This window comes from Sciurus carolinensis, chromosome 17 (assembly GCF_902686445.1).
Source record: "Sciurus carolinensis chromosome 17, mSciCar1.2, whole genome shotgun sequence".
Lineage (NCBI taxonomy): Eukaryota > Metazoa > Chordata > Mammalia > Rodentia > Sciuridae > Sciurus > Sciurus carolinensis.
The window spans coordinates 30,135,149-30,148,214 of record NC_062229.1 but is presented as its reverse complement, the minus strand read 5'-3'; the positions used below and the strand labels follow the sequence as shown (position 1 = coordinate 30,148,214).

Below are 13,066 nucleotides of genomic sequence, written 5' to 3'. Positions count from 1 at the left end.
GCCGCAGGTCTCCCTGGACACATTCTTCTCAGACTCCCCAGTGCGCCTTTAGCTGCCTTCCAATGCTCCTTTGCAAGACGGCCACACTGCAGGGTGGCAGAGGCTCCTTGGTTGCCTCAGGTGTTTTCTTTTTATCTCCTGTGTTTGGAGGAGGGTCCAGCAGCCAATGTAACTCTTTTTTTTTTTTTTTTTTTTTTTTTGCTACTAGGAGTTGAACCCGGGGGCAGTTTACCACTGAGCTGCATCCCCAAGCTGTTTTTAATTTATATTTTGAGACAGGACCTTGCTGAGTTGCTAAGGTACCTGGCTTCCTCCTGCCTCAGCTTCTGGAGTCACTGGGACTATTGGTGTACACTACCGTGTGCCTGGACCATGTCCAACTGAGATGACCTGCCCTGCCAGCTGTGCAGACCCTTCGGCTATGAGACCCCCCAAGCCCTTGCCCTCATTCCCCTCTCTATAAAGCCTTAAAGTCATTGTCAATCTCTCAAAGACAGTTCTAAGAACATGGGTTCCCTTTTCTTTCTGGTGTAGCTACACTGATAAAAGCTCCTTTCCTCTTTTTTTTTTTTTTTTTTTTTGTACCAGGGATTGAACCCAGGAGTGCTTAACCACTGAGCCACACTCCCAGCACGTTTTTATATTTTTATTTAGAGACAGCGTCTCAATGAGTGGCTTAGGGCCTCGCTAAATTTCTGAGGCTGGCTTTGAATTTGCAATCCTCCTGCCTGGGCAAAAGGCTGGAGGGGCAAAGGGCTGGGCACCTCCAGAGTCAGGCCTCTGGCAACATTTTCAGTTATTTTTCGACTTCCATGAGTTCTGTCTTAACACCTCTTTTTTAGGCAAATTTTCTCCCAGATCATGATGTCCTGAGGGATGGTGATGACCTCTGTGTGCTCCTACTCCAGGTTTGTGGTGAAAAGCTAGATAGGGTCAATTTAAGAGTGTGGATAGGAGGAGCAGGCACATAGCTCACTGGTAGAGCACTTGCCTAGCTACCATGAAGCCCTGGGTTCCATCCTAGCTCTGAAAAAAAAAAAAAAAATTAGAAAAGGAAAGAACTACTGTTGCCTAAAGGCATGTCATTGACTCCACCCTTCAGACGGACATTATTTTTTTTTCCTCCCAAGCACTCCAGAAAGAAACTACATTTTCCATACAAACAACCTAAGCATAGATGACCAATGAGCTATGAACCCAGCTGCATTCCCAAATCGAAGAGCAGCGATGCTTACAATCTTCGTTGTTCCTACATTCTAGCTCCCCCAAACTTTGCAAGTCTAAAAGATTCCTAATCTGGCAAGACCTTTTCTATCAGTTTTTAATCAAAACAAGGCTGCATAGCAACCAATGACGAAACCTCAGTGATGCTTAAAAAGAATTAATAATTGTTACTACTAATAACAAGTGTGTCTTAATTGCTCATGCAACCCGGGTGGCCGGCAAGGCAGCCCCGGTTGATCTTTTTTTTTAATATCTATTTTCTGTTGCCAGGAGCACAACAGCATAGACTGGATAAGTTATAAAGGAGAGTCTTCCTCCTCATAAAAGCCCTTCAGCTCACTTGCACCCCATTGGCCAAAGAAAGTCACATAAATGACAGAGACAGAGGGTACTGCAAAGTCATATAGAAAAATGTGTAGACAGAGGAGGACTGAGAAGAAATAAGCACCACAGAAACCTCCAGAATGAAGACTCTATTAAGGTATGTGTTGATGGTCCTCCTTGGGAAAGGAAGGGATGAGTGGGCAGGGACACTTTTATGTCCTTAGGGAGAGACAGAGAGAAGGCTAGTATTTTAGAGATGAGTTTTGCATGTCTTCAGAGACCACAAACCACATGTGTTTTAGCGACTGCCTGTGGCTCTAGCTGAGAGGGGCAAGCCAGTAGCAAGCCATGCTATTTTCTCCACAGGATATAGGAGGGAATCAAATCTCATACATGAGTGAAAAGTAGATAAGAAAAGACACCTCCAATCTTTAAACATCTGAGGGGAATCAGTCTTAATATATAGAATATATTTTATTTTAATCATCACATTGGGCTCCTCCTATCATTAAGTATCTGGGGGGAATCGGTCTTAATATATAGAATATACTTTATTTTAATCATCACATGGGGGCTTAAGGTGTCTTCTATGCCTTTCAGTGGAGATGTGTATGCGCGTGTGTGTGTGCATATGTGTGTTTGTGTGTGTGTGTGTGTGTGTGTGTGTGTGTGTGTCTGTGTGCTGGGAATTGAATCCAGGGTTAGTGCATGCTAAGTATGCATTCTACTACTGAAATACATATTATTTTTTATACAACTGAATTGCAGTTTTCATTAGGTCTACTTCTAGTGAATCTAGTCATTTTCATTTTTAGTACAATCGGGGTCTTTTTTTTTTCCTACCTCATTTTAAACTTAGCTATTTCTGGTGCTTAGGAAAGCAATTAAAAGAAATGAACTGAACTTATGAATATCAGGTAGATGTATCTCTAACCACGTAAAATACAAAATGAGAAACATTCTGTCACTGATGTAAGTGAAAAGTGAACACAGAACAATATTACACATATGCATGAAAAGAACGGGGTGGGGGAGAAGGAAAGAGAGAGACAGAGGGAAAGAGAGAGAGAGGAGAGAAGAAAATAAAGAAGGAAAGCAAGAAAGAATTAGTGGAGAGGGAGGAAGAGGAAAGGGAGGGACTGGGCCTTTATCACCTTATTTAACTTTAATTACCTTCTAAAAGTACGATCTCCAAACATCGTCACTTTGGGGGAGAGGGCTTCAACATATGCATTTGAGAGTGGACACATATACCAAATTTGTTTAAATAAAAATAAGGAAGGAGTGACTTTTGCAGTACCCTCTATGTGTCTCTTTGGCCAGGTCCCCTGCCTTGATGGATTATACCCTTGAGCCCAACCTGACGTCAATGACCGACTACTACTACCCAGACACCTTCTCCAGCCCCTGTGATGGGGAACTTATCCAGAGAGACAGCAAGTTGCTTCTTGCCATCATTTACTGCCTCCTGTTTGTATTTGGCCTTCTGGGAAACAGCCTGGTCATCCTGGTCCTTGTGGTCTGCAAGAAGCTGAGGAGCATCACGGACATATACCTCCTGAACTTGGCCCTGTCTGACCTGCTCTTTGTCTTCTCCTTCCCCTTTCAGACCCACTATCAGCTGGACCAGTGGGTGTTTGGGACTTTCATGTGCAAGGTGTTCTCTGGTTTTTATTACCTTGGCTTCTTCAGCAGCATGTTCTTCATCACGCTCATGAGCATGGACAGGTACCTGGCTGTCGTCCATGCTGTGTATGCCATAAAGGTGAGGACGGTCAGAACAGGCACGGTCCTGAGCCTGGCAGTGTGGCTGATCACCGTGATAGCCACTGCCCCATTGCTAGTATTTTACCAGGTAGCCTCTGAAGACGGTGTTCTCCAGTGTTACTCATTTTACAGTCAACAGACATTGAAGTGGAAGATCTTCACCCACTTCGAAATAAACATCTTAGGCCTGTTGATCCCATTCACCATCCTCCTGTTCTGCTATGCCAGGATCCTGCACCAGCTGAAGACTTGCCAAAACCACAACAAGACCAAGGCCATCAAGTTGGTGCTTATCGTGGTGGTTGCGTCTTTACTCTTCTGGGTCCCCTTCAACGTGGTCCTCTTCCTCACATCCCTGCACGACATGCACGTCTTAGATGGATGTGTCATGAGCCAGAGGCTGATTTACGCCACCCATGTCACAGAAACCATTTCCTTCACTCACTGCTGTGTGAACCCTGTTATCTATGCATTTCTGGGTGAGAAGTTCAAGAAATACCTCTCGGAAATATTTCAGAAAAGCTGCAGCCACATCTTCCCCTCCCTGGGAAGACAGATGCCCAGGGAGGGGTGGGAAAAGCCATCATCTTCCCACCCTTCTGCCTCCCGCTCCTCCAGCATAGACTACATCTTGTAAGGGGGTGAGGGGGGTCTCACAGCGGCCTCTGCCTCCATTGCCGCTTCTCTTTAAAGAGATAAAATTGACTTCTCTGGGGGCTGTGAGGCCACATGTAGGGAAACTCTCAGGAACTTTGGTTTAAGATACAAGACATATTTTACATATTTAATCTATTCCTACTATTGCAAGTTAATCTCAACTTTCAAAAACATTGGTACTATTCTGGGAATATTCCATATGTTCCACTATTGAGCATAATGCTAATGGTAGGGTATTTTTAAAAAAACACATTCAACTTTGGATAGTGTAGAGGAAAAAGGGGTGGGAGGGGGTGGGAATGGAAAAACAGTAGAATGAAACAGACAGTATTACCCTATATATATGTATGATTACATGAATGGTGTGAATCTACATTGTGTACAACCATAGAAATGAAAAGTTGTACCCCATTTGTATACAATGAATCAAAATGTGTCTGTAAAAATAAAAAATATTTTAATTAAAAAAAAACACATTCTTAGTTAGTTGCAGTGGTGCACCCTGTAATCCTTAGGAGGCTGAGGCAGGAGGATCACAAGTCCGAGGCCAGCCTCAGCAACTTAGCAAGAACTTTTGTCTCAAGAAACAAAACAAAACAACCCCCTGCACAAAACCAAACCATAATCTTAATAGACTGAAGAACTTCTGTTCTTGCTTTTTTTTTTTTTTTTTTTTTTTTGTGGTGTGGGGGATTTGAACCCAGGGCCTTGTGCTTGCGAGGCAAACACTGTACCAACTGAGCTATATCCCCAGCCCCTGTTCTTGCTTTTTAATACCTTTATTATGCATAGATTTAAATGTTATCAAATTCCTTTTTCTTATCTATTGAAGTAACCATATAGTTTTCCATCGTTGCTAATTTGCTTTACTACACTGATTTTCTTATCTTAAATCAACTTATATTTCTCCTGAAAAATTAAATATGATCCTTTGGTCTTGGGATTCTTGTATCTGTGTTCATGAGAGATATTGTCCTATAATTTTCCTTTCTTTTCATGACCTGGTCAGATTTAGCCTCTTAAAATGTATTGGGAAGTACTCTCCTTTCCTCTAGTTTCTGAAATACTTTGTGTATAAATTTGATATAATTTCCTCCTTGAATGTTCAGTAGACATCATCAATGAACTTATCTGGGGTTCCTCTCCAGGAAAATTTCAAATTATGCACACAAGTTCTTTGACAGAGGTTCTGCAGTTTCCCTTCCCCTCCTCCACTTCTTTCTTATCACCAACCCTTTCCATTTTTAAATTTTGAAGGAGGGTCTCACCAAGGTTCCCAGGCTGGACGTGAACCTGTGATCCTCCTGACTCCGTCTCCCGAGTTGCTGAGATTACAGGCATGCCTGGCTAGCTCATTCAGATTTTCTATTTCTGCATGTCTCAGTTTTGAAAAGTTGTGATTTCATTTTATTTAACAAGTCTACTAGCATTAAATTGCTCATAATATCTTCTCATTGTCTTTTTAACACATTAGGAGCTAAGTAACATCCCTTTTCAGCCCTGATAGGGACTATTGGTGTTCTCTCTCTCTCTTTTCTAGATCAGTCTTTGGGGCTTATCAGTTGTACTAATCTTTTCAAAGAACCAGCTTTGGCTTTGTTGGTTTCCTGCCCTCACCTGTTCATTGATTTCTGCTCTTATCTTCATCTTTTCTGCTTTCTTTGAGCTTAATTTACTGTCTTACATTAGCTTCTTGAAATAAAATCTTCCATTGTTAATTGCCAACCTTTGTTCATATATTTAAATCTACAAGCTGGGCTTGGTTGGTGGTGCACACCTGTAATCCCAGTGACTTGGGAGGCTTGAGTTCAAAGCCAGCCTCAGCAACTTATCAAGGCCCTAAGCAACTCAGCAAGAACCTGTCTTTAAATAAAATTTAAAAAGAGCTGGGGATGTGGCTCAGTGGTAAAGCACCCCTGGGTTCAGTTCCCAGTACCAAAAAAAAAAAAAAAACACACACACACACAAGAAAAAAAACTACAAAATTCCCTTAAAGCACTGCCCTGGGTATATGGTGTACATTTTATTATAATAGATCTTTATTATTTTTTCAGTTTAAATTATTTTCTGTTTTCCATTGTGTTGTCCTGCTTAGAATCATGAATTACCTAGAAATTAATTTTAAATTTTGAAACATTTGAAGACTTTACATACATGTATATTTTCAGTTATTTGAAATTTGTTGAGAATTGTTTTATGATGCAGAATTTGGTTTGTTGTGATAAGTGTTCTATTACACTTAAAAAGAATGGCCATAAGGGGGAAAGAAAGGGGGTCTTGAACTGAAATTGATTTCTATGCATGTATGAGTTTGTTGGGATGAACCCAACTACTGTGTATAAATATAAAGCTCTGGAAAAAAAAAAAAAAAGAGAGAGAGAGAGAAAGAGAAAGAATGGCTGTATTCTGCAGTTGCTGCCCGTGGCTGGTTAATCAGATTGTTCAAGACTTCTACACTCTTGCTGACTTTTTCTTTTGCTTACTCAGTCAGTCACTAAGAGAAGTACGTTAAAATCTCTAACTGTGATTGTGGATTGTCTATTTTTTTTTTTTTCATTTTGATTTTTGCTTATTTTTTCAGTGTATATTTTAAAGCCATGTTATTAGGTACATACAAATATAGGATTGCTATGCCTTTTTATTGAATTGGTTCTTTTATTGTTATGCAATATCTCTTTTCTCCAGTTATACTTCTTGTCTTAAAGTCTACTATATTCAGCATAGAAACACTTGCTTTCTTTTTATAAGTGTGTGGGTTACTTAAGCCCAATTACTTTCCTGTGGCTAAAGGGCCTCTTTTGTAAGTATAATTTAGTTGAGTTTTTTTTTCCACAAGTAGAGAGGGTTGGATTACCACAGGAAATAAACAAAATCTAAAAATTGTTAGACCCAGAGGTATACACATGTAATCTCAGTTACTTGGTAGACTGAAGAAGGAGGATTGGAAAATTGAGGCCAACCTGGGTAACTTAGTGAGACTCTATCTGCTGGGTTCAACTCTCAGAACTGGAGAGAGAAAAGAAGAAGGAGAAGAAGGAAAAGAAGGAAAAGGAGGAGAAGGAGAAAGAAAAGAAGAAAGGGAGGAGGAGGAGGGAAGAGAGAAAAGAGAAAGAGAAAGAAAAGAAAAAAAATCTAAATATCATATTTAGGTAAATTATTCTAAGGAATCCCACTAGATCCCAGCCTTGTACAAAAGACAGACTCCCTGATACTTTTTTAAATCTTTTATTTTCTAGTTTAACAATGAAACTTCAATTACAAAGGATACATTCTGCAAGGTTAGTGACATACATGGGATGGTTTTGGTTAGTCATTTTCTGTTACTATAACAAAATACCTAAGATAATCAACTTTAAAAGAGGAAATGTTTATTTTGGTTTACAGTTTTGGAGGTTCCAGTTCACTGTCATTTGATTCTATTGTTCTTGGGCCTGTGGCAAGGCAGCATACCACAGCAGGAGCACATGGCAAAGGAAACTGCTCATCTCACGGCATCTGGGAGGCAAGAAGAGCAAGAAAGGGGAGGGGACTGGGGACATAATATCCCCTTCAAGACACATCCCCAGTGACCACTTCCTTTCACTAGGCCCAACCTCTTAAAAATTCCTCATACTGAGATAAGCACCAAGCTGAGATCAGGCCTTTAACCGATGGACTCTTGAGGGACAATTCAGATACACTTTGGAGTACAGTAGCATCATGAGCATAATTCCCAAGGTGGAAAGTTTCATTTAAAATTCTAGCCAGGAGCAGTGGCGCACACCTGTGATCTCAGTGACCTAGGAGGGTGGGACAGGAGGATTGCAAGTTGAGACCAGTTTGGGCAACTTAGTGAGACCCCATCTCAAAAAGTAAAATAAAATAAAATAAAAATAATAAAAGGCCTGGGGATGCAGTTTGGTGGTAAAAATCCTCTGGGGTTCAATCTCCAGCACTAAACTAAGCTAAACTCAACTAAATTAAACTAAACTAATTCTAACCGGAGGGAGAAATCCATTAGTTGTTACCTTATGATTTGGGGCTGTTGTAATGAGAGAGTGGCATTAAAAATTATTTGATCAGGGAGAAAGAGATGAGTATTGTTAACCCAAAGAGGCTGCCAATCTGGAATCTCAAGGGTAGACTATCTCCAAAGTCTGGGTTCTTCCTATCCTGCCTCCCACATGGGCCAGAAAATCCACTGTCCTCCTCACACAGGTTCCATGCTTCTCAGCCTGACCACCCTACTGCCAGCCTAGAACAGGCCATGCTGCAGGACCAGGATTAAGAGGACAGTGCCTTCACCCGCTGTAATCAGGATCTTTTGGACGCAGGACACTTGCTCCCTCTAGTGGTCTATTTGAGCTGAGCTCTGAATGGACAAAGAATGATAGGACGGAAAAGAATGAGAGGAACGGGGATATAGCATATAAAAAACAGGGGCAGCTGGAAAACTACTAATCTAGAAATTCTGCTTTGAGATTCTTGGAAAAATGCAGGTATTTTTGTATTTGGACGTTATATACTAGAGATTTCACTTAAGATTGCTAATGAAGGCCCATAAACGTGCTAATTCCCCTTAGATTTCATACTGTATAGACAGTCCTCATTTGAACAAGCCCCAAACCTGTGGGGGTTAGAGAGGGGATACGCTTGTTCACCTTAAAGAAAGAACTCACATCTGCTCATTCCTTGATCCGCTCAAATCAGTGCATTTCTCGGTTGCTTGATAGAAACAGCAGCACCCTGATTTCATGGGTAGCTTACTCCTCAGTGATCCTCAAACCACTGATCTCTTCCCCTTCCTGGAAGCATCTCTTTCCCTTAAAGGGATCCTGAGGGAAGGGGGCTTTCCTGAGGTCCTCATCTGGTCAGGTGCCTTCTGACCTGGAGATCTGGACCATCCTGAGGGTCAGGCACCATCCTGAGGTCCCTCTTACTGACCTGGACCTTTTCTCTAGTCCAAATGACAAAGATGCCCCTCTTTCTCAGGATCACCCAGATGGAGAGACCTGGCTTGGAGTACATCCTTTTCTCCAGTGACTTGGAGAAGAAGTACATGTGCTTGTTCCAGCCTGGGCTCCTGCTGGAGACGCTGCCTGGGTAAGGCCTGGTGGCCATCCAACCAGCAGCTCATATGAGCATTTACTTGGTCAAAGAGCAGAAAGTGGGCTGAGCAGGAAGCTGGAAGGGCCATGGCTGCCAAGTTCTTGCAAAGGAGACAGGCCTCATTCCACTAGCTCCCTTGGATAGGAAGCTCCTTCAGCCACTCAGCCAGGGTGTGGCCTGTACCTACGTGGGAATTCTTCCCCATTGATGTCTACCCTCCTAAACTGCAGAGGATTAAGCAGTGGACTTAGGAATGAGAAGGGGGAAATTATTCTCTTCCGTGGAGGCCACATGCCAAACCTTGTACCACCAAGAACTTGGGCTACATTAACTCCCCCAACCCAACTGGGGATCAAACCCAGGGCCTCCCTGCTCCCTCTGCTGGTCTTGGCTATGTTAATTTAATGGTAACAAGAACTTTTAGAAGAGAATGCTTTTTCTTGTTTTATAGATGAAGAAACAGATGTTCCAATTGGTTAGAAATGTAGGTTCGAGAGTCAGGCGTTTGCCTGTAGAGCTGATGCTGTTTTCCCCACATCATTATACTGAGAATAGTTCAGGAGGGAACACAGATCCATCAGAATATGAGGGTGAGGGTGGGGCGGGGCAGAGGGCTCGCCCTGTTTGAGCAGGTACAGCTCACTTTACACATCTTGGTCTTCTCTCTGCATTTGTTTTGTTCCGCTCCTCTACGCCACGCCACTGGGGCAGTACTGTGGCGCTGGCTGGCAGGGAGCCCTGGGCATCTCACTCCCCAGCACCAGGACCGTGGAGTGCAGGGCCTGCTTCTTCCCTTCTCCCCTCATGGGGCCCTGCAGGATTATCCATGGAGGTGCACCAGGGACCATGAAAGACACCATGTTTTTTATGACAGCCAATGCAGTCTTTACAGGAACAGTGACCATCACCTTCAAGAGGTCTGCTTCCTTGTCTGCGTTCAAGTTAGAAGTAGGTTGGTATCAGGTCATTCCACGTGTTATGGTGGGAAATATACGTTTGCACTACAATCCTGACAGCAAAGAGGAGCTTAATACTTCTGATTTTTACATGGACCAATCTGGACTTTTTCGATGTTTCTTCTTCACCCAAGGACATGAAGCTTGAAGATGACTTCACGTGTTCAAACATGAAAATATTCTACATAGAGCCAGATGTGGCGGCTCACACCTGTAATCCCAGTTACTCTGGAGGTCGAGGCAGGAGGATCATGAGATTTGAGGCCAACCTGGGCAATTTAGCAACTCTGTCTCAAAATAATGGGATTGAACCCAGGAGCGCTGAACCACTGAGTCACACCCCCAGCCCTTTTTTATATTTTATTTAGAGACAGAGTCTCACTGAGTTGCTAAGTGCCTCAATAACCTGCTGAGGCTGGCTTTGAAGTCTTGATCCTCCTGCCTCAGTCTTGCGAGTTGCTGGATTGCAGGCATGTGCCACTGCACTCAGCTGAAAATAATTTTTTTAAAAGACTGGAAATAAAGATTAGTGCTTACCTAGCACATGGGAGACCCTGTGTTTAAACCCCAGTACCACAATAAATAAATCAATGATATACATATAAATATTATATTATACATATTCTACATAGAATGATGATGAGCTGCATTTGTTTGCCTCCGGATGAGAGAAAGCTGACCAAGGTATTTATAAATATTTAACTCAGTTTACAAATAATTACTGAGCCCCTATATAATGACAATTACTTTTTATTTGATTATCTCTTTATGAAACGCTTCCATGTATATTGTTTTATTTGCTCTTTACAATAATTCTGGGATGTCAGGTCATATTATCTTCAAGTTGACAAATAAGGATTTGAGGACACTGACAAGACCAAATGCAGGAATCGCAGCCTGATTTCCAAGTACAACATTCCTCCGCCCCAGTGGGCTCTTGAGGAAGATCTTAATGGAGCCTCTACCCTCTGCCTCTGAAGGAGGAGGGCAGGAACAGGTGGTGCAGTCTTGAGGCAGAATTTCTGCTTTCTTGGGGAAGCCTCGGTTTTGTCATCAAGACTTGCAACTGATGGGCCTTTGCAGATTATGGAAGATAATCACCTTTATTTGAAGTCACCTGATGGTAGTTGTTAACAACATCTACAAAATACGTTGACAGCCACCATTATAGACGTGTTTAATTGAAAAACTGGGGTTTAATATCCTAGCCAAGTTGATATATAAAATTGACTGTCACACAGGGATGCTGTTTTATAAATAAATACAGCCATTCTGTCAAAAGTAAAACCTTCCCCCTGTGGGTAGAGCTACTTGATAGTAGGCAAACTACAAAGTAGGTTCTGTAAAGTGGGTTCTCTGTTGTGGGGTGCAACATAAGAACAGACTGATCACCACTGAGAAGTCCAAATTTGAGAGTCTTTATTAGGTGGCTGTCTGACTGTCTCATACAATGGCCTAAAAATGGCTGTTGGAAGAAAGCCCTGACCATAGGGTTGCAGGAATTTTTATACCATCGGTCAGTACATCAATCGTGTCTGTTGCTATGATTTAAAATGACAAACTAACATTATGAGATCTGAAATCATTAGCAGAGGGGGAAGTGGGTCAAAATGATCTTACTTAGGTACAAACTAAAGAATGGTTACTAACATCTAGATAATCACCATTGACATCACTGTTAACATGGTATATTGTTTAGGAAAAATAGGAAGCAAAAAGAACAATTTTTCATTATATAAGAATTGTCATTTTGTCATTTTTTATTGCCAAACACGTCATGCTAAGTAACTGATGATGGATACAGAGGCAGGAGAAGCTAAGTAACTGTTGATGAGTACAGAGGCGGGGTGATCCCATGGGAGAAGCATTTCCAACATAGCATGGAGTCTCAGAGCAAAATGGAGTCTATTTAGTCATTGTCCATATAGCCTGGCCTACAACATTTCCATGGAGCCAAATCTGTCAGCCTGTCACATTCTCATCCCTGTGGGCAATTCAGACCACTTAGGACCTTGGAGAATCATGACCAGAAAATATGTGCTTATGGGTAGTAAAAATGTTGCATAAAATTCCTGGTTGGGAAGACAAGAGTAAAATGAGAAAAGTCTGATTTTTCCAGAAGATGGGGAACTGGTGTGCTGAGATGTTGATAAAGTGATCTTTGATTTCCACATAATACAACACTGTCTGAGCTTGCTTTACAGCTCATCTTTCTTCTGTTCCTGATGACCTCTCAGCCCTTGGAGTAGAATTTGAGGACCCCACTCTGTAGGGACACAGGCCACCCCCATATTTACCCATCCCTCCCTTGGAGACCAGCTGCTCTCGCTTACTGCTCTCTTGTAGTTCGGTCACCTTGGGCTGGGTGATGAGACTAGAAGCAAAGGTCACTGGCACAGGAGGAAAGGTGTTTCTCTCCTGTGGAGCCCAAAGCAGCAACAGGACCACCCTATGCCGAGGCTTTTGGTAAGGCCACTAGAATTCCCTTTTCCTTCTGTTTGTACCCATCCTTAAAAGCCGGCACAGACAGTGGCTTCCCCCTCTGCTGAAGACAGGGTCCTTGGTGACTCTTAAGGCTTCTCTTTCAGCCTTAAGGATGGAGATCATCACAAGACATTTACAGACCTCTCTGAGAGCACTAAGCTTAGAGACTTCTATGAAAATGGGAGGTTATCAGTGGTCTCTCCCCTTTCTACCCCTACTGGCTTCCAAAGGGTAAAGGTGTGCTTATTGCTTTGGCATCAGAAGAGAGAACTTAGATGTTTCTGAAAGTAGTTCTGACTCCAAGTAGACAGAAAGACCTTGCGGGGCTGATTCACCAGTATTCTTTGCCATTCCAGCCATCTTCTTCCGAGTGAGCCGACCCAGCTGCAAGGACTACAAGCTCATTTCCCTTGCAGGCAGAGAAGCAGGAAACCAAAGACTGCTGGAATAGATTCTGTCGGTCCCATTCACTCCAGCTCCCATGAGTACTTTAGCTCTCTCCTCTGATGGCAGAAACTTCTCCAGGTATCAAACCTTAATGTGAATAAAATTTTAAGAAGAGTTCA

General features: G+C 42.4%; 1 protein-coding gene across 1 annotated transcript; it reads left to right on the top strand.

Annotated features, from left to right (window-relative positions):
* The first annotated feature begins 1,630 nt into the window (after nucleotides 1-1,630).
* On the top strand, nucleotides 1,631-4,240 carry Ccr8 (C-C motif chemokine receptor 8). Its single transcript, XM_047532244.1, has 2 exons — nucleotides 1,631-1,705; nucleotides 2,872-4,240. The coding sequence occupies exons 1-2, from the start codon at nucleotides 1,689-1,691 to the stop codon at nucleotides 3,950-3,952; spliced, it is 1,098 nt and encodes a 365-aa protein (XP_047388200.1). The 5' UTR covers nucleotides 1,631-1,688; the 3' UTR covers nucleotides 3,953-4,240.
* The last annotated feature ends 8,826 nt before the right edge of the window (nucleotides 4,241-13,066 follow it).